Here is a 19,331-nt window from a genome sequence, read left to right on the forward strand (position 1 = left end):
TGTGGCAGTTCCAATTCAATAATTGTACTTTTCACTTTTGTGATAATTACTGTAAAAATGATGAATAAAATGTTAGTTGAATGATATGTGTGAGCGTATTTTATGACTCTATAAGATACGTTGCTATTGACGACGTGTCTTATAGAGAAAAGCGTATTTTATGGGAAACATAAGGTGTGAGCTCAAATGCACCATGGAAACAGTATAAGATATTAGTGTTAGAAAAAAGAATAAAGTCCTATCTAAAGTCTTGACCAATCAGAGTTGAGCACCATCAAGGTAGAACGCCCGCAATTTGCCGTTGCCAGTTGCTTGTTGCGATATCAATAATTATTTTTGCTGTCTAGCAACCTATCCGATTTTTTAGTAATGCCTGAGGACGAACTTCTGGGATTGGTGAAATTGAAAACATTATATTCTGACTCGGCATCTATTCAAGCACGAATTTGAAATTCCGAAACGAGCCGCGTAACGGCGAGTTGAGGAACAAATGAGTGCTTGAAGGACCTTCTGCAACGAATCTTTTATACTATTTTTTCTATTTTGCCGCTTTATACCATTTTATAAATAAAAAAATAAAAATTTTAAATGTAGGGAATTTTGCGGTGGTTGGTGATATTTTTTATGTGGCATAATTTTAGCCGGCTGTGAAAAAAATTAATTTAATAAAACGTCAGATATTTTTTATTTTCGCATTTGATGTTTGAAAATGAATGCTGAAGAAAGTTTATCACTAACGCCGCCGCAAATTAGGCAAATTGCACAAAAGGGTAAGTAGTTTACGTCGCCCAAACTGTGCATCGCTTGGCGCACCATGCTAAATGTGTACAGCGTTGCCAGACTTTTTTTTGTTTTTATTTGTATCGAATAAGAGAAAATTCACAATTAAGATCACGTGACGTTGATTTTAATTATATCGTGTGTTCCACAAAAAACTCACTCGCAGCAAGCCATGACAAAAGTGAAGTATGTCTTAGTACCAGATGTGAAATGAACTACTAAAATAAATTTATAGGTTATCTGTCACTCACAATATGATGAAAATTTGTAAGTCACAAATGAACTACTTCCAGTGATCCTAAAATCGACATGACCAGTCTATCTATCTCTATAGTCATGGCTTACTGCGAGTGAGTTTTTATTGGAACACACGATACAATTATCATAGTTATTTATTTAAATGTAGGTTATAACATAGCTATTTATTTAAATGTAGGTACTGTAGTGAGACCGTCCATTTTGATCGTGATGATGTCGTAAATTTTTACATTTTTAACTGTTAATTTATCTTTTAAACTCTCAATTTGATATACTAATCTATTTGGCTCGTCTAGTAACCCTTTATACTTATTATTTTCACTTACCTACGTTGTGTTTATTTTTCGTCGATAGTCACCTTTATAGTGATGATGGTGGTTTATCTTAAGGCCTATTAGGCAATACTCAGTAGTCGTAACACAAATTCGGAGACAAAGTAGTGTCAAAACGCATGGAGGAAGAGATTTAAACACAAGTTTCCCCACAATTATTTTATTACAAAATATTTCGAAGCCTTGTTTACAAAATGGATGAGTTCTGCGGGTTTGATCAAATTTTGCCCTGTGTTAAAGTTATTGTTTAGGTTATGTTTGTAAGCAAATTCGTAAGAGACTTTCTTTGTAATGGTGATCGTGAATTTAAACAAATGATTGAGGCGTCAGTCTTCACCTGATGAGATTTTATGTTATCCAATTTAGATTTGAAAAGTTTGATTTTGCTGTAACCCCCATTTTTATGCAACCCTATTTACGTACGGCAAATCTAACCTAACCTTCAGGTAACTTGTTCGGACTTATATCACCCAAGCAACATTTAATATCGAGTGCACTGAGTTAGACTTGTACCAGAGTCGGAAGATAACATGCTCGCGGCATTTGATAAGTGCATCGCATTTAACTATTACGCCCTACTGCCGAAATACCGCTTCCGGTAAAAGCCCGGTGCTTAAACACCAATTACAACTTCCGAATAAAACCCGGATATACAAGTCCTCGCAAATCAATCTGAATGACTGTAGTCGTCATTTCTCTCACAAATTTCGTCCACGAGCTTCGACAAAGACTTGTACAGAACTTTGTCGTACGCGACACCAGTTTATTACAGGTAACCGGGATGGTTATTTTGTCGCGTTTGTCCTCGTGGTAGCCCACACATACATAGTACATGTCGTTGGAGCGGGAATTACGACGCCCATTCTAAGTCCACGGTCGGAAACTACGACCTGACACCGTGTCTTAGACCTAGTAAAGTTGAAGAAGAGGGTCCCCGGGAACCACGACTCTCCTCATCGTTGATGGCCGACAAACGCGCCTATAATTTCAGGTGCAATTGGTGCAAAACAATAATTTTGCTTGGTCGCCTAAACACGACGCGGGAGAGAAATAGCCCTACTCTACCCTATATTGAATATGCAACCAATTATTCTATCTCCCTAAAGTTTATAACTAGAAATTTCGATCTGATTTGCGGGCACCAGTTGAGAAAATTCAGGAACGATTTAGTTATAAATTAGTAATTGACTGTTAAGTTTCAAAGTCCCTGACTGGTGGTTACACTCAAATTTAGAGTAAAGAATTTAATATAAAAAATGTTGAATAAAAGGATCAGATAAGTTAAATTTGTAATTTAAGTAATCCGACAACCAAAGTGTTGCGGCCCCTTTCCATCGGAAATAGAATCATTTGTTGCTGGCTACCTCTAGCTTTAAACTTTTACTTCAAATAACTCGAAACTTGGAAAAAAAATATTTTAAATTTGGATTTTGATTATTTCAAATTGTTGAATAAATTGAAATTAAATATTCCATGGTGAATGACTGATAAAATAATTTCAACGAAAAACAAGTAAATTTTGACATAGAGTTAATTAATCAAAATAATATAACCCTTTCTCGGGCTTACCTAGAAAGTTTAACACCCTGGTTGCTCGTCGGCACCTGTTGTTGGAACTGGCACTAACTTATTTATTAGCACTCGGCACTCTAAACGAAGCTAAAGTGATTTAATACAAATATAGTTTAAACTTGGAAAATTTAAACAAAATCGCAAAGGCAGACACACGGATATCGACTAGCTCGAAAGACAGTCAAAAATCGAATCCCCTAAGACAAATGTGCCAAAACTTTAAATAGGGGACGCTAACTCGCCTACCCCCCTTCCCTTGTTACTCATTTTCCACATGTGTGGCATTATGCAAATTTGACTCTTACGACGCATGGGCATTCGATCAAACCTCGTTTAACTCGCTTAAAAATATTATTATTTCCTAGTTAGGGTGGTTTTTCGATTCGCAATATCAACATTATTAAACATACAATTTGTTTGTCCATTGGACAATATAATACAACATAGTAACGATAGCGAATCAACCCCAATTACGCTGAAAGAGAAATTAAACTCCAAAATTGGTTGTTGTTCCGTCTGCAACTAATTGTTGAACTGAAGATGGTTAATGAATGTAACAACAAATTTTGTTTGTTTAAATTTACGGAAAGCATATGGAAGAAAGGCGTAAGAAAACTGTAAATTTCGTAGTACTACCCCTTGTTAGATGTCGCCCCCAGTACTACAGCGGTACTATTTTTACATTTTCACGATTTTCTACGCTTTTCTTACAGAAATTTCTACCTACTTCCCTTGTAAAACTATGTTAGTAAATGGGCAGTAATCGTACGGTGCAAGATTTGCTTACAATAATTAGATAAGGAAAATTGGTTTGTACATCAGAATTACGATTACACCAGCTTAAATTAGGGTTAAATTGGATATCAAAATGTTCAGAAAAACACAGCGCGTCTTTCTAAAATAGTGGGTTTGTGACTTGACTTTGTTTAAACAAGAATTTATTAATTTTGCTAAATTTTCCCACAACTGACCACACGTGCAAGTGTAATCCGATATCTTACTTAAAAGTCTCGATCTGTAACGCGTCTCTCGCCACCTTAACAAAACGGACCACCCTTGGCTGGCGACGCTGTGTTTAAAATCTAAATCGCAGACACCAAATTCTAGTGGACCAATTCAATTGTGAATATTTTAAACGATTTGACCGATTTACCAGGATTTAAACTAATTAACAATTTTTACTATATGGATTCAGCAACCCCGAACAAAGCTTCCTATTTAATGTAAACATCTTATGAGAAATTTAAATGAAACTTCATTTACGACCAAACTCAGACGAATTGAATTATTATCAACATTGTTAATTCTAGTTAAATTTTGTTTGTGTCACTCAAAATACCCGGCGACTCCTTTCTAAACGGATGTATTAATTTATTTATCGTTATATCTCTATTTTCATCAATTTTTAAACAACAATTAAATAATTTATCCTTTCGTATGCAAATGAATGCCTTGCTTGGTCGACTGGTCGAGTGTGGTGGGCGTCTCGCCACCCTGATAACTTGGAGAAATACCACATGGCCTTTTGAAAGAAACTAAAGAAGTTAATCTTGCGATTTGCAACGGTCTTACATTCCAGGAAACCCTTCGTGGGAACGGCTCTGTTTTTCTCAACATTCTGACACTTACAAAACATGTGCGTATTTAAAAATGGAAATAAATGGAATGCATAAATTGCACAGAAACAATTTGGAGATCGTTAAGACAAATTTGACTTTGTTGAATTTAAGGTGAATAATTTCCGCGATGGTAATAAAATAAAATGTATAAATACCGCGTTCATCACATTCGCCCCCTGTCTTGCGTTGCTTCGTAGATGCGGCGTAAGACATCGCGTAGTAGGTAGACGGCACCTTGTTGCTGGTAGCGCTGGCGGATGCGCCGGAATGGTGGATGCGCCAGAATGGTGGATGCGCCCGAATGGTGGGTGCGCTTCGGAGAGTCTGTGCGCTCAGAACTATGGATGTGTCCTGGAATAGCGCTGTCGGAACTTCTTGCGGATTTATTCGTCTCGTCGATGGTAGAATTTCAAGTTGGTCATGTTGTACACCCCTTTTATTCCGTTTGACACTGGATCGGCGATCTGGTACGTGTTTGGATGCGGTTTGGCGATTATTTTGTACGGTCCCCGATACAATGGCATGAACTTGGCGAATTGTTGTGTTCTGGTGTCGGAAGTGACTTTGTTCTTCAGCAAAACCCAATCGTCCAGTTCTAGTATCGTAGTTTCACCCTTTTGATTACGTTGACGCAGGTTCGCATGATGTCGTAGGTTTTCGCGGACCTTGGCATGAATTTCTTCTCTGGAGAGTGGTGCTCGTTGCGGAAGTAAACCGGATGTCACGGCATCTAACGGATTTGGCGGTTTCCTGCCGTACAGAATTTCATACGGGGAAAATCCGGTACTGATGTGTGGAACGTAGTTCAAGCAGTCTTCGATGTTGTTCAGATGGTTGACCCAACTGGCGTGATTTTCTCGACAGTAGGCTCGGAAAATTCTACCTAGCTCCCGCATTACGCGCTCGCTAGGATTTGACTCTGGATGTCGAATCGATGACAGTGTTGGCTGTATGTCGGCAGCTCTCAGGCTGTTCTCCCAGGTGCTGGACAGGAACTGTGTGCCATGGTCACTCAATACGCATTTTGGTTTGATGTATCCGGCGTAATTTTCGGTGAGTCGTTTGGCAGCGACTTTGGCGGTGGCTTTTCTCAATGGGTAGAGCTTGAGAAATTTGCTGAAGGCGTCGATGACAACAAATACGTATGACCCCCCCAATCGTCCGGTCGGTAACGGCCCGTAGAAATCGACGCAGACTAAGTCCCCAACATGGTCGTACAGGATAGGTGTTAGTGGCCCCTGGTTCGGACGGTTGGAACATTTTGTTTTCTGGCAAAGGTCGCAGCTTCGGAGACGCTTCTTGATGGAACGGTACATGTTCGGCCAATAATATTCTCCCTTCATCGAGTTGTACACTTTGGTTGACCCGAAATGCCCCAGGAGTTGGTGGTGGTAGTCCACGAGTTTGATGACCAAACTCTCAGGTACGGCAATGCAGTCATCGTTCGAGTTTTGTGACCTGTGAACTAACACATTATTTGTTAAATTATATTGTGCCCAAACCCGTTGAGTCCTCGAATCTGGGGCAGCTCCGCCGGATCGTTTACTTTCGATTATCGGTCTCAATACTGGGTCGTCGGTTTGATGTCGTTGAAGGTCGGACATCAATTGCAGCATCTCGGGTGTGTCGTGGACTTCAAACATTGCGACAATTGGTTGTTCACGTGGATATTCATAACTGGCTTCACCGTCAGATGGATATCGTGAAAGAATATCGGCAACTACATTATCCTTTCCCTTCACTAACTCGATTTCGTAGTCATATTGTCCTAAGAGCAACGTCCATCGAGTTAGGCGTTCACTGAGTAATCGGCAACGACTCAGGAATTTCAACGCTTGATGATCGGTCCGAATGATGATTTTCGTGGCTTGAATGTAAATGCGGAACTTGTGCAATGCAAAGATGACTCCCAGTAATTCCTTTTCCGTAGTTGTGTAGTTCAGCTCCGGTCCTTTCAAGGAACGACTTGCAAACGCGATCACACCCCGTGACCCGTCTTCTTGGATTTGATAAAGTTCCGCCCCCAATCCATAGCCAGAACTGTCGGTTTGAACGTAGAACATTTTCCTCTGGTCGGGGTAACGTAACAACACTGCTTCGAGAAACAAATTCTTCACCCGGTCAAACGCTTCCTGTTCGTTGCGTCCCCATCTCCATCTTTCACCCTTTCGCAGGAGTTTGTTGAGGTCCTGTGTAGCTGCACTGTATCGAGCACAAAATTTCCGGTAGAAATTGCACAGTCCCAGGAATGCGCGTAAGTGTTTAGTTTTCTGTGGGACCGGAAAACTCCGGATGGCGCTGACCTTTTCTGGATCTGCCTTGATGCCGTCGATTGTGAGAATGTGTCCCAGAAATTTCACTTCCTTTTGAATGAAGTTTGACTTTTCAAGGTTTATCGTCATGTTGGCCTGCCTCAATTTTTCAAATACTCGTCGAAGATGTTCTAAGTGGTCGTCCAAGGTTTCGGAAGCCACTAGTAAGTCGTCGATATAATTCACGACAAATTCGCGAACTTCGGTGCCCAAAACTACGTCCATTGCACGGCTGAATGAACCCACGGCAGTCTTGAGTCCAAACGGCAAGACTTGGTAGGTGTAACTTCGTCCGTTGTACAGAAATGCAGTGTATTGTCGGCTTTCCGGCGATAAAGGAATTTGCCAATATGAAGATCTTAAATCGATGGTGGACATGAATCGAACCCCATGGAATCGACGTAATAATTCGTCCGTTGCGGGTGGTGATTCGCAATCAGCAATCATTTTCGAATTAATCATCCTGGCGTCCAGACAAATTCTAACTGATCCATCTTTCTTCTTTACTACCGTCATTGGACTTGCATACGGCGACGCTTCCCGTTTTATGACACCCAAGTCTAACATTTCCTGAATTGTCACGTCAACGGCAGGACGAAGAGCGAACGGGACTGGATACGGCCTCTTCAAGAATGGCGTCTTGTCATGTAGTTTGATCTCGTGTGTGTATTTGTGGGTCAGTCCTGGGCGAGGGCTAAAGACGCACCTGTAACGTTGCAGCAGGTGTATCAATTTGGTCTTCACAGCGTCGGGAATTGTGAGTGGATCAACTTTTGCTTGGAGGGCGCTGAGTGGCTCTAGATGTTCTTCGTTGACCCGATTTGTAGTCGTTGGTTTGCGGATCTCGACGTGTCCCACAAGTTCTTCCACATAATCCTCTGGTTCAGGTGATACTTCGACAGTTTTCTTGAAAGAAAAACTGTGGTTGCCCGTTTCTCCTTTCAAAATTACTTGGTTGTCGTCGAAGTCAATGACGGCCCGTTGTTCGTGTAGCCAGTCAGCTCCCAGAATGGCAGGTTTGATTAAGTTCTTCACGACTAGTGCGACGACGGGATAAGCGTGTTCCTCGATGATGATTTCCAGGTAACATTGGATGACGACCTGGCAACTCCGTTGTCCGATGGCTCCGCGAAGGTGGATCGAAGTGACTGGTAGTGTAGGTGGCTTCCTTCCTGTCGACGTTAAGTTGGCCCAAACTTCTTCCGAGATACAGCTGACTTCACTTCCGGTGTCCAATAAAGCCACGGTCGAATGTTGCGCGATGTGGATGTCAATCTCCGGTACAACCCTTTGTTTATTTGTGCGGTTCCCTACGACAGCTGATTTAATTAAGGAACAAACGTTTGTTATTACCTGTGATGCTCGCGGTCGAACATCAAGTTTTCCTGTGCTTTTGTGCGGCGAAGAAGAACGTTTCCGTTTTTCCCCCGAACGCACTTGCTGGTTCCGGTCGCTTCCTGGGCCGTTACGTTGTCGGGAGTACTTTAGGCCCCGTTCTGTACTCCGCCCCCGTTTCCCGAATCCTTGGAGCCCCGCGAAGCATCGCCATGCGGCCTCCCGTTCTGGTGGTGGCTGTTACGCCACTGGTTGTTTCCCGGACGTCGTTGGAATTTATCCGAGAAAAATTGGTTCGACGACGTCGGGTGTCCTGGGTTTCCGGGAGTCCGCTTTTCACCGTCACGGCTAACCGGAACCGGTGGTCCCGTCACGTTGAAACGGCTGTCGTTCGGCCTCGGACGCTTCTGCCCCTGGTCGGTGTGATGTCGCTGGGTTGTGGCACGGCCCTTGTCTCCGGAGGCGCTGTCCCTAAAACCCGGATTCTGTCCCGGAATCTCCTGACCTGACAGGAATTCAGCGGCTTCGGCGATGTTACTGATTTTCTGTAAAATCCACAAGGACTGGACGTTGTCTGGAAAGTGCCGAATTAGTTCATCTAACAGTACTTCCTCAGACAGAGGCGTCGTCAACATCTTCGCCATATCTACGAAGTAGGCGAAGTGCGACAACATTGTCCCCTTGGTCTCATCGTAACGCCCTGTGGAAATCTGAAAGCGAATATCCCTTTGCCGTTGAGCCGACCAATAAGTCTTTAGGAAGTCCCTTTTAAAATCCTCGTAGGTCCGCCAGTTGTCCCTGTAAATCCCGGTCCAGTGCTTCGCGTTACCTTTCAGGCAGTCGACCGCGACTCCCAAAAGTCGTGGTGAGTTGAGCCCGAAAGAGTGTCCGTATTCCTCTACCGCCCGTATGAATTTCATGGGGTTTTGGCGCCTCAATCCTTCGAACGACGGCCGCTCCGGCGCTGGGAGTGGTCGCTCTAAGAGATTCCGGAGTACCCCGGAAAGCGCGGCCAGGTTGTCAGTCGGTGCGGAAATTGGTGGAGGCGCCGCCATCCCGACTCCGGTTCCTGTGGACGTCGTAGGACTCTCCGTTTCCTGCATGGCTGGGCTGGCAAGAGAATCAGGTGTCGAAAATGACAGCTGGTCGCTTGGCATGGTTGTTATCTGCCATCCCTCGTTGTTGGTGGTGACGCTAGTACTCGGCCCCGTCGGTGCAACAGCAAGTGGTTGCTGGGTCGGTGGCGGCGGTGATGGCATCGCAAAAGCTGGCTGTTGAGCATTCAACCAGCGCATAAACCACGCTGGCATTTCCTCCGATGACGCTCCGGCGTTCCCTGAGTGCATGTTGTTCTTTTCCATGTCGACAACCTTTAATTTCGGGTATCGAACCGAGTAAATTATGGGAGTCCTAGAAAGTTTAATAACACAGCAGCATCTTTTTTAGACAAATTTTCCCCTCGGAAATGACACTTTATGACTTTGTATCCTGGTCACGGCACCAAAAATTTTGACTGTAGTGAGACCGTCCATTTTGATCGTGATGATGTCGTAAATTTTTACATTTTTAACTGTTAATTTATCTTTTAAACTCTCAATTTGATATACTAATCTATTTGGCTCGTCTAGTAACCCTTTATACTTATTATTTTCACTTACCTACGTTGTGTTTATTTTTCGTCGATAGTCACCTTTATAGTGATGATGGTGGTTTATCTTAAGGCCTATTAGGCAATACTCAGTAGTCGTAACACAAATTCGGAGACAAAGTAGTGTCAAAACGCATGGAGGAAGAGATTTAAACACAAGTTTCCCCACAATTATTTTATTACAAAATATTTCGAAGCCTTGTTTACAAAATGGATGAGTTCTGCGGGTTTGATCAAATTTTGCCCTGTGTTAAAGTTATTGTTTAGGTTATGTTTGTAAGCAAATTCGTAAGAGACTTTCTTTGTAATGGTGATCGTGAATTTAAACAAATGATTGAGGCGTCAGTCTTCACCTGATGAGATTTTATGTTATCCAATTTAGATTTGAAAAGTTTGATTTTGCTGTAACCCCCATTTTTATGCAACCCTATTTACGTACGGCAAATCTAACCTAACCTTCAGGTAACTTGTTCGGACTTATATCACCCAAGCAACATTTAATATCGAGTGCACTGAGTTAGACTTGTACCAGAGTCGGAAGATAACATGCTCGCGGCATTTGATAAGTGCATCGCATTTAACTATTACGCCCTACTGCCGAAATACCGCTTCCGGTAAAAGCCCGGTGCTTAAACACCAATTACAACTTCCGAATAAAACCCGGATATACAAGTCCTCGCAAATCAATCTGAATGACTGTAGTCGTCATTTCTCTCACAAATTTCGTCCACGAGCTTCGACAAAGACTTGTACAGAACTTTGTCGTACGCGACACCAGTTTATTACAGGTAACCGGGATGGTTATTTTGTCGCGTTTGTCCTCGTGGTAGCCCACACATACATAGTACATGTCGTTGGAGCGGGAATTACGACGCCCATTCTAAGTCCACGGTCGGAAACTACGACCTGACACCGTGTCTTAGACCTAGTAAAGTTGAAGAAGAGGGTCCCCGGGAACCACGACTCTCCTCATCGTTGATGGCCGACAAACGCGCCTATAATTTCAGGTGCAATTGGTGCAAAACAATAATTTTGCTTGGTCGCCTAAACACGACGCGGGAGAGAAATAGCCCTACTCTACCCTATATTGAATATGCAACCAATTATTCTATCTCCCTAAAGTTTATAACTAGAAATTTCGATCTGATTTGCGGGCACCAGTTGAGAAAATTCAGGAACGATTTAGTTATAAATTAGTAATTGACTGTTAAGTTTCAAAGTCCCTGACTGGTGGTTACACTCAAATTTAGAGTAAAGAATTTAATATAAAAAATGTTGAATAAAAGGATCAGATAAGTTAAATTTGTAATTTAAGTAATCCGACAACCAAAGTGTTGCGGCCCCTTTCCATCGGAAATAGAATCATTTGTTGCTGGCTACCTCTAGCTTTAAACTTTTACTTCAAATAACTCGAAACTTGGAAAAAAAATATTTTAAATTTGGATTTTGATTATTTCAAATTGTTGAATAAATTGAAATTAAATATTCCATGGTGAATGACTGATAAAATAATTTCAACGAAAAACAAGTAAATTTTGACATAGAGTTAATTAATCAAAATAATATAACCCTTTCTCGGGCTTACCTAGAAAGTTTAACACCCTGGTTGCTCGTCGGCACCTGTTGTTGGAACTGGCACTAACTTATTTATTAGCACTCGGCACTCTAAACGAAGCTAAAGTGATTTAATACAAATATAGTTTAAACTTGGAAAATTTAAACAAAATCGCAAAGGCAGACACACGGATATCGACTAGCTCGAAAGACAGTCAAAAATCGAATCCCCTAAGACAAATGTGCCAAAACTTTAAATAGGGGACGCTAACTCGCCTACCCCCCTTCCCTTGTTACTCATTTTCCACATGTGTGGCATTATGCAAATTTGACTCTTACGACGCATGGGCATTCGATCAAACCTCGTTTAACTCGCTTAAAAATATTATTATTTCCTAGTTAGGGTGGTTTTTCGATTCGCAATATCAACATTATTAAACATACAATTTGTTTGTCCATTGGACAATATAATACAACATAGTAACGATAGCGAATCAACCCCAATTACGCTGAAAGAGAAATTAAACTCCAAAATTGGTTGTTGTTCCGTCTGCAACTAATTGTTGAACTGAAGATGGTTAATGAATGTAACAACAAATTTTGTTTGTTTAAATTTACGGAAAGCATATGGAAGAAAGGCGTAAGAAAACTGTAAATTTCGTAGTACTACCCCTTGTTAGATGTCGCCCCCAGTACTACAGCGGTACTATTTTTACATTTTCACGATTTTCTACGCTTTTCTTACAGAAATTTCTACCTACTTCCCTTGTAAAACTATGTTAGTAAATGGGCAGTAATCGTACGGTGCAAGATTTGCTTACAATAATTAGATAAGGAAAATTGGTTTGTACATCAGAATTACGATTACACCAGCTTAAATTAGGGTTAAATTGGATATCAAAATGTTCAGAAAAACACAGCGCGTCTTTCTAAAATAGTGGGTTTGTGACTTGACTTTGTTTAAACAAGAATTTATTAATTTTGCTAAATTTTCCCACAACTGACCACACGTGCAAGTGTAATCCGATATCTTACTTAAAAGTCTCGATCTGTAACGCGTCTCTCGCCACCTTAACAAAACGGACCACCCTTGGCTGGCGACGCTGTGTTTAAAATCTAAATCGCAGACACCAAATTCTAGTGGACCAATTCAATTGTGAATATTTTAAACGATTTGACCGATTTACCAGGATTTAAACTAATTAACAATTTTTACTATATGGATTCAGCAACCCCGAACAAAGCTTCCTATTTAATGTAAACATCTTATGAGAAATTTAAATGAAACTTCATTTACGACCAAACTCAGACGAATTGAATTATTATCAACATTGTTAATTCTAGTTAAATTTTGTTTGTGTCACTCAAAATACCCGGCGACTCCTTTCTAAACGGATGTATTAATTTATTTATCGTTATATCTCTATTTTCATCAATTTTTAAACAACAATTAAATAATTTATCCTTTCGTATGCAAATGAATGCCTTGCTTGGTCGACTGGTCGAGTGTGGTGGGCGTCTCGCCACCCTGATAACTTGGAGAAATACCACATGGCCTTTTGAAAGAAACTAAAGAAGTTAATCTTGCGATTTGCAACGGTCTTACATTCCAGGAAACCCTTCGTGGGAACGGCTCTGTTTTTCTCAACATTCTGACACTTACAAAACATGTGCGTATTTAAAAATGGAAATAAATGGAATGCATAAATTGCACAGAAACAATTTGGAGATCGTTAAGACAAATTTGACTTTGTTGAATTTAAGGTGAATAATTTCCGCGATGGTAATAAAATAAAATGTATAAATACCGCGTTCATCACAGTACTATGGCGGACAATAAATTTAGGCCGGCCCTGTCATTGAGTTGACATCAAAATGTGAAGCTGGCATTATGTTCAACTAACCCCATTTTCGATTTTTGTCATTCTTGTCATCGTGACAGCGATAATCAAAATTAAAATTGGGAAAAGAAGCGTGCACCAGAGAGAAGTGCTACTACAAATCAGTTATGCTAGTGCGTCATGATCTGTAAGTTACGAGAAAGGCGAAGGAAGCGCCAAACAGCTTGAAAACCTTCAGTCTGACAAACTGACACATCAGTCATAATGACAATAAATGGTCGCTTGCATTGACTTTTTTGAAATGTCAGAAATTTGCCGGCCTAAATTTATTGACCGCCATAGTACGTTAATAATTGACGCTATTAATGTCAAAATTCAATTGCCTCCATGGCTAACTAGCTCTTTTTAGAAAATAACATTTTCGAATAAATTAAATCATATTTTATTTTTTTTCTCGATTTTTTCCTATTGCAAGTGTCAACTTTTTTTACACATTCAAATGTAAAAAAAAAACTTTACAAGAATAGACTAAGAAATGTATAATGTACTATTTAAAAAAAAAGTTGACTGTCTTAACTTTGACAAATGTCATCGTAGAGAAGATTTGACAACGTCATCTATTGTAGTTTCATAAGCGATTTACTATACTTTTTTCTTAAAATAAAAAAGATATAGGGGCGCGAATACCAATCTGAATCACCCGGTATAACAGGTGGTCCCGATATAACTTGCCAAAAGAAATCCAGTAATAGGTGACGATGAGTAGAACTCATACAAAAAAAATGTTTCTAATAAAAGTCTTTTCGTTTTCGAGATAAAAATAATTGAAAATTTGGTCAAAATTTGCTGTACGCTAATGAGTTAATCGGTTTTAAAAAGGTAATTCTGGTTACTTGGCTGCAATTTCTTTAGCAACGGTACTTGTAACACCTATGACATTTGTCAAGTTTAATTTTAAATTTGCGAATCCTTCAAAAAGGTATGAAATTCACAAAACAAGAATACGCCGATTTGCATTTACTCTATTGCGAAACACGTGGTAATTCAAGACCGGCAAGGCGACCATACGGCGAGCGTTTTCCTGAAGGAGCCCTTCCATTCCGTTGTACTTTTGTGGAGCTACATCTGCATTTATGTGAGGTTGGTTCTGACTGATTCCAATACGATGGCGTCCCCGATCCTCCATTTAACCCTTCTGGATTTTAATTTTTGGGGCCACACAAAAGATTTGGTATACGAAGTTGAAATAAATACAAAAGGCCAACTCCAGAAACGCATAACAGACGCCGCGAACCAGATTCGTAAAAACCCAGAAATGCTGAATTCTGTTTATGAAAATTGGTACCGGCGTACTCAAATGTGCTTAAATGCCAACGGAAAGCACACAGAACATTTATTATAAAATACATTTTCTAGTCTAGTTTACCTTTCATTAGTTAGTAGATATTCTCAGTTAGAGTTGAAAGTACGAAAATGTAAAGTGTAAATAAATTTATTCAATACATTATTTTGGCTATTTAACCACAATTAATTTATTTACACATTGAGGAACACCACTTTATTTATTACTCATTCATCTCAGTCTACAAAATCAGCTTTTGTACTTAAATAAGCTGGTGAATTAACGCACATAGTGTACAGCGTTTTCAATAAATGTCATTAATTTGATTTAGGGCCGGTTGCACCAACGCCAGTTAAAGTTAACTGTAGGTTAAAATGTTTCGTTACTTTAGTTACCTATTGTTATAACAATGTTTTCGAATATTTTAATCTATAGTTAAATTTAACTCACGTTGGTGCAACCGGCCCTTAGTTTATCAGATTTGAGATTTGTCAAAAACGATTCAGGTACCTATGTTGCTTAGATACTGTCATCCTTACAAACACCAACAATTAATTCCTGAGTAGGTACGTCACGGCTTCCTAGATTAATAAGAGTCGAAGCCTCTAATACGCCTGGTCGAGTTCCTTGAACTGTCTGTTCCTTCAAAAGCCAAAAGTATAGTAGCGCCCTCTACCAAAAAACGAATATTTTTTAAATTAAATTAATGAAAAATCGTATTAATGTTTTTTTTTCTATCAATAATCTACTTTTTGAAGTAGTGTATGTAACATACAAATTACGATTCTTTTTAAAATGAGATTTGTACGCGGTTAAACAGCCAAATACACAAATGTATAGTGGCGCCCTCTCAGGAACAGTAAAAATGCTTGCAACTGATGAACTCGACCAGCCGTATTAGAGGCTTCGACTCTTATTAATCTAGGAAGCCGTGAGGTACGTATTTTTGTGGTCAGCAGCGTCGAATGGGTGTGGATAGGGGTTAATTTATTCCCATTATTTTGGACCTAATGAAAAGGGGATTTTTGGACTTGTTAGATCCTTCTAATGACCCAGAATTTTTTTGGCAGGTTATATCGGGACCACCCTGTATTGTATTCGCTCGATATTATAATATGTACTGTCCATTATAGACAAATAATGTCTCTTGGAATAAATTAATAAAATTATTATTATGTATTATTATTATAAAATATATTTTTGTAAATGTCAAATTTGACGTTTTTGCCAAAAATTGATTTTTTAAATTAATAATTAGCAGCCGTAGATAAAATGTTGTACATAACACGTCAGCTAAAGCATATTATAGTACAGGAAACTCGTGTGTTACAGATGAACTCGGGCTACCGCCCTCGTCATCTGCAATCTTCACACTCGAGTCCTAGTGGAGTAACGATAGACAAAAATACGGCGTTATTTCGGAACCGGTAGCAAGAGTTCCGATTATAATAATTTTTTTTTTTTATGTCATGAATACAAAATATTAAATAAAACCTATAGGTTAAAAATTGACGCTCATAGTGGGAAATACACTCGTTTCACTCGCGTTTTAAAATGGCCCACGCGTGCCAAAAAAGGCCCAATTTACACACAAACTCGTCAAATAAACTACTATTATTTATAACACATTAAAAAAATTTCGTTCAAATCCGAGCTCTTGCTACCGGTTCCGAAATAAAAACCTAACGTTACTCCGCTATCCTGTAATAGATAGATAGATAAAGTTTATTGTGTTAAAAAATACAAAGTATTATACACTCGTCCAACACAAACTAAAAATATGGCTTAACTGCTAAAGAACACATAAATCATCAAAATCGTTAAGTTACGACAGAAACTGAAAACGAGAAACAACATTATACATAAACTCGCGGGCACAAGTTGGGGAGCGAATGCACACACTTTACGTATCACAGGACTAGCTCTAGTATATTCAACGGCAGAATATTGTTGCCCTGTCTGGAAGAACAGTGCACACGTGAACAAAATAGATGCTCAATTGAATACCACACTTCGAATAATAACGGGTACTTTAAAATCTACTCCAACACCATGGCTACATGTCCTAGCGCACATTATTCCGTACGATATTAGAAGAAAATACGTAACAAAACGAATTTGGGATAAATTTCAAAATTCACCGAACATGTACTCCATAACACAAGACATGGCAAATTTACCACCCTTTAGATTAAAATCGCGTAAACCACTTTGGAAAGAAGAATTTCTCATGGAACCATTTTCCAAATCTGACTATTGGAAAGCAGCCTGGCAAGACGTAGATATTTTCAATAAAAATCTAATTGAGGATCCTACAAAACAACTTCCGGGATTTGACCTACCTAGGAAAATCTGGTGTAAATTAAATCGTTTTAGAACCGGGCATGGCAAATGCAATAATATGTTGTTTCACTGGAACATTCGTGAAAACCCTTCTTGTGAATGCGGTGCAGAAAAAGAAACCATCCAACACATTTTGGAAGAATGTCCCCTTACTAAATTCCAGCAAGGTTTCTCCAAACTACATCTACTTACCGAAGACGCCCTAAATTGGCTACAACAAATTAAAAACATATAATTTACCATAATTATTTTATGAATTTCGAATTTTAATTGTAATTTTCTTCATACGAATATATATATATATCAAAATCGTTGTTCAGTAAAAGTTTTTGTTTATCAAATATACAGTCTATTTTTTAATCAAAGAACCACGACCTGTTGATTTAGGTTTGTAAATATAAAATTTTACTAAATATAGGGAATTTAATGATATCTATTGGCTATACCAGCCAACGTTTGTCATTTTTAATGTCCTTGAAGGTACGCAAACTCGCAGCTAAAATTTGAACGTGTTATTAAAAATGCCTCGCAAAGTAAGACATTTATTAAACTCTCAAATTAGTTGTTCTTAGTTGTTATTAACTTTATTAACATGCTGCGCTACTAATATCTCTAATAACCTCAATTTTTATATGATGAGATTTTTCACCCTATGTCAAAAGTGTACAATGTTGTCAGCTCTATTTTGGGTGTAAATTGCGGTGTTGTGGTTCTTTGATTAAAAAATAAACTATAGTTTAACTTTATTTAAAGCATATTTAGACGATTGAACTCGTATCGATATTGGAAGGACATTGTAAAACTTGATATAAAAATATTGCTTTTATCCCACTAATTACGTAAATAACTATTTTCGCCTCCGTCTAGATCTAGAAACACTATTTTTCATTCGTCTAAATCGTCTGGAAACTAGCATTTCCCTGCCTAGGCAAGAAAATCGAAACAGGAATTTTTAATGAAAGATTTTAGGTTGGCAGCACAAAATGTCAATGTCATGTGGAATTTTTGTACAATTTTTTAAGTGCAAAATATTGATGTCGGGCAAATTTGTATCCTTTATCGCAAGCTATACATTGTGTATAGCAGTAGAGGCCAAGGGGGTACCAAGCGACGTCTTAGTAATAAATAACAGAGAGGACGACGACGGTTTTGAATATTTGAGGAATTGATTGACTTTGGTCGTGACTGTCGCTTCTTGGATCCTTTATGTTGTCAATGAAAGAAAAATAAATTCCCCATTCTGTAATTTTTTATCAAAAATTATTATATTTTGCTTTAAATAAATTGTCGGCCGAAAAATTTTTGTGTATTAAAGTCCTCGTCGAAAAATAGTCAATTTTGACTTAAATTGTAAATCATTTTACAATAGGAGAGAGAATCGTCTTATAACTACCATAAATAATTCCATAAATAAATAGGGACTGTTACTTTATCTGTTGTTTGCTCTTCCTTGAGTCGGCACTGCACAACAAAGGGGCAATAAAGTTAGAGGGTATTATGGTAGTTATAAGACGGTTTGCTGCCCGATTGTAAAATGATTTACAATTTAAGTCAAAATTGACTATTTCTAGACGAGGACTTTACACGGCTGGAAAATGTTTTGCAAGTGCTCGCACTAGTACCGCCTCGGCTCCACAAACCGTGCTTGCACTTGCAAAATAGCATTTTCTAGCCTTGTGATACAAATAACTATCTATTATGCGGAATCGTATTGTAATATGCACATTCCTAACCTTATACGAGGGCGGAAAGTTAACAGATGTCATTTTCGAAATGAATTACCAAACGGTACTATTGGGGACACGGAAAACTGGGCAGATGTGTCATTCAGTTGTCAAAATTTCTAAACCATACCTTAGCTACTCATAACCAAGTTGACAGTTTTTTTGAAAATATCAATTATAATGACGGTAAAGGTGCATTTACATTGACACTTTTTGAAATGACAATAACAGACTGCCCAGGATTCCATGTCCTTCATTGTAACAGGCATGAAAAAAAAATTAATTTTGATAATTAATCAAAGTTCGCGGTATACAGAGTGGCCCATAACTGCTTCGCCAGCGGAAATGTGTTAGTGGTAACCGCAAATTGAATGCCGTAAATGCAGAAAAAAGTAGGTCTTTTGTTCTTCGTTTGGTAGAAATAAAGATTTCATAGTGACCAATCTCAGAAGCTCTCGCTCAGGTGTAGTGCTTACAGTAAAAGCGTTGCTAACGAATGAAAGATAATTCAAGTGCACATTTTTTTGGTGAACGAACTTTTTGATGCTGACAGCTGTTTGGTTAGGGCTGTTTGGTTAGGTCTCTGGTTAGGTTCACTGACGCTGACAATGACAGACATACATGACTAAAACCCTAAATTGAAACTCACTGTTGTCTGCCATAATAGGAAG

The 19,331-nt window shown here is 39.1% G+C and overlaps 1 protein-coding gene and 1 long non-coding RNA gene across 2 annotated transcripts; one reads left to right on the forward strand and one right to left on the reverse strand.

Moving 5' to 3' along the window:
• Positions 1-8,356: 8,356 nt before the first annotated feature.
• On the reverse strand, positions 8,357-13,230 carry LOC138124873 (uncharacterized). The gene has a single exon (XM_069040059.1). The coding sequence runs from the start codon at positions 9,567-9,569 to the stop codon at positions 8,358-8,360; it is 1,212 nt and encodes a 403-aa protein (XP_068896160.1). The 5' UTR covers positions 9,570-13,230; the 3' UTR covers position 8,357.
• Positions 13,231-15,010: 1,780 nt separating this feature from the next.
• On the forward strand, positions 15,011-15,788 carry LOC138137112 (uncharacterized). Its single transcript, XR_011161558.1, has 2 exons — positions 15,011-15,159; positions 15,530-15,788. It is a non-coding gene; the product is annotated as an uncharacterized lncRNA (long non-coding RNA).
• Positions 15,789-19,331: the final 3,543 nt, after the last annotated feature.

This window comes from Tenebrio molitor, chromosome 1, assembly GCF_963966145.1.
Source record: "Tenebrio molitor chromosome 1, icTenMoli1.1, whole genome shotgun sequence".
NCBI classification, from domain to species: domain Eukaryota; kingdom Metazoa; phylum Arthropoda; class Insecta; order Coleoptera; family Tenebrionidae; genus Tenebrio; species Tenebrio molitor.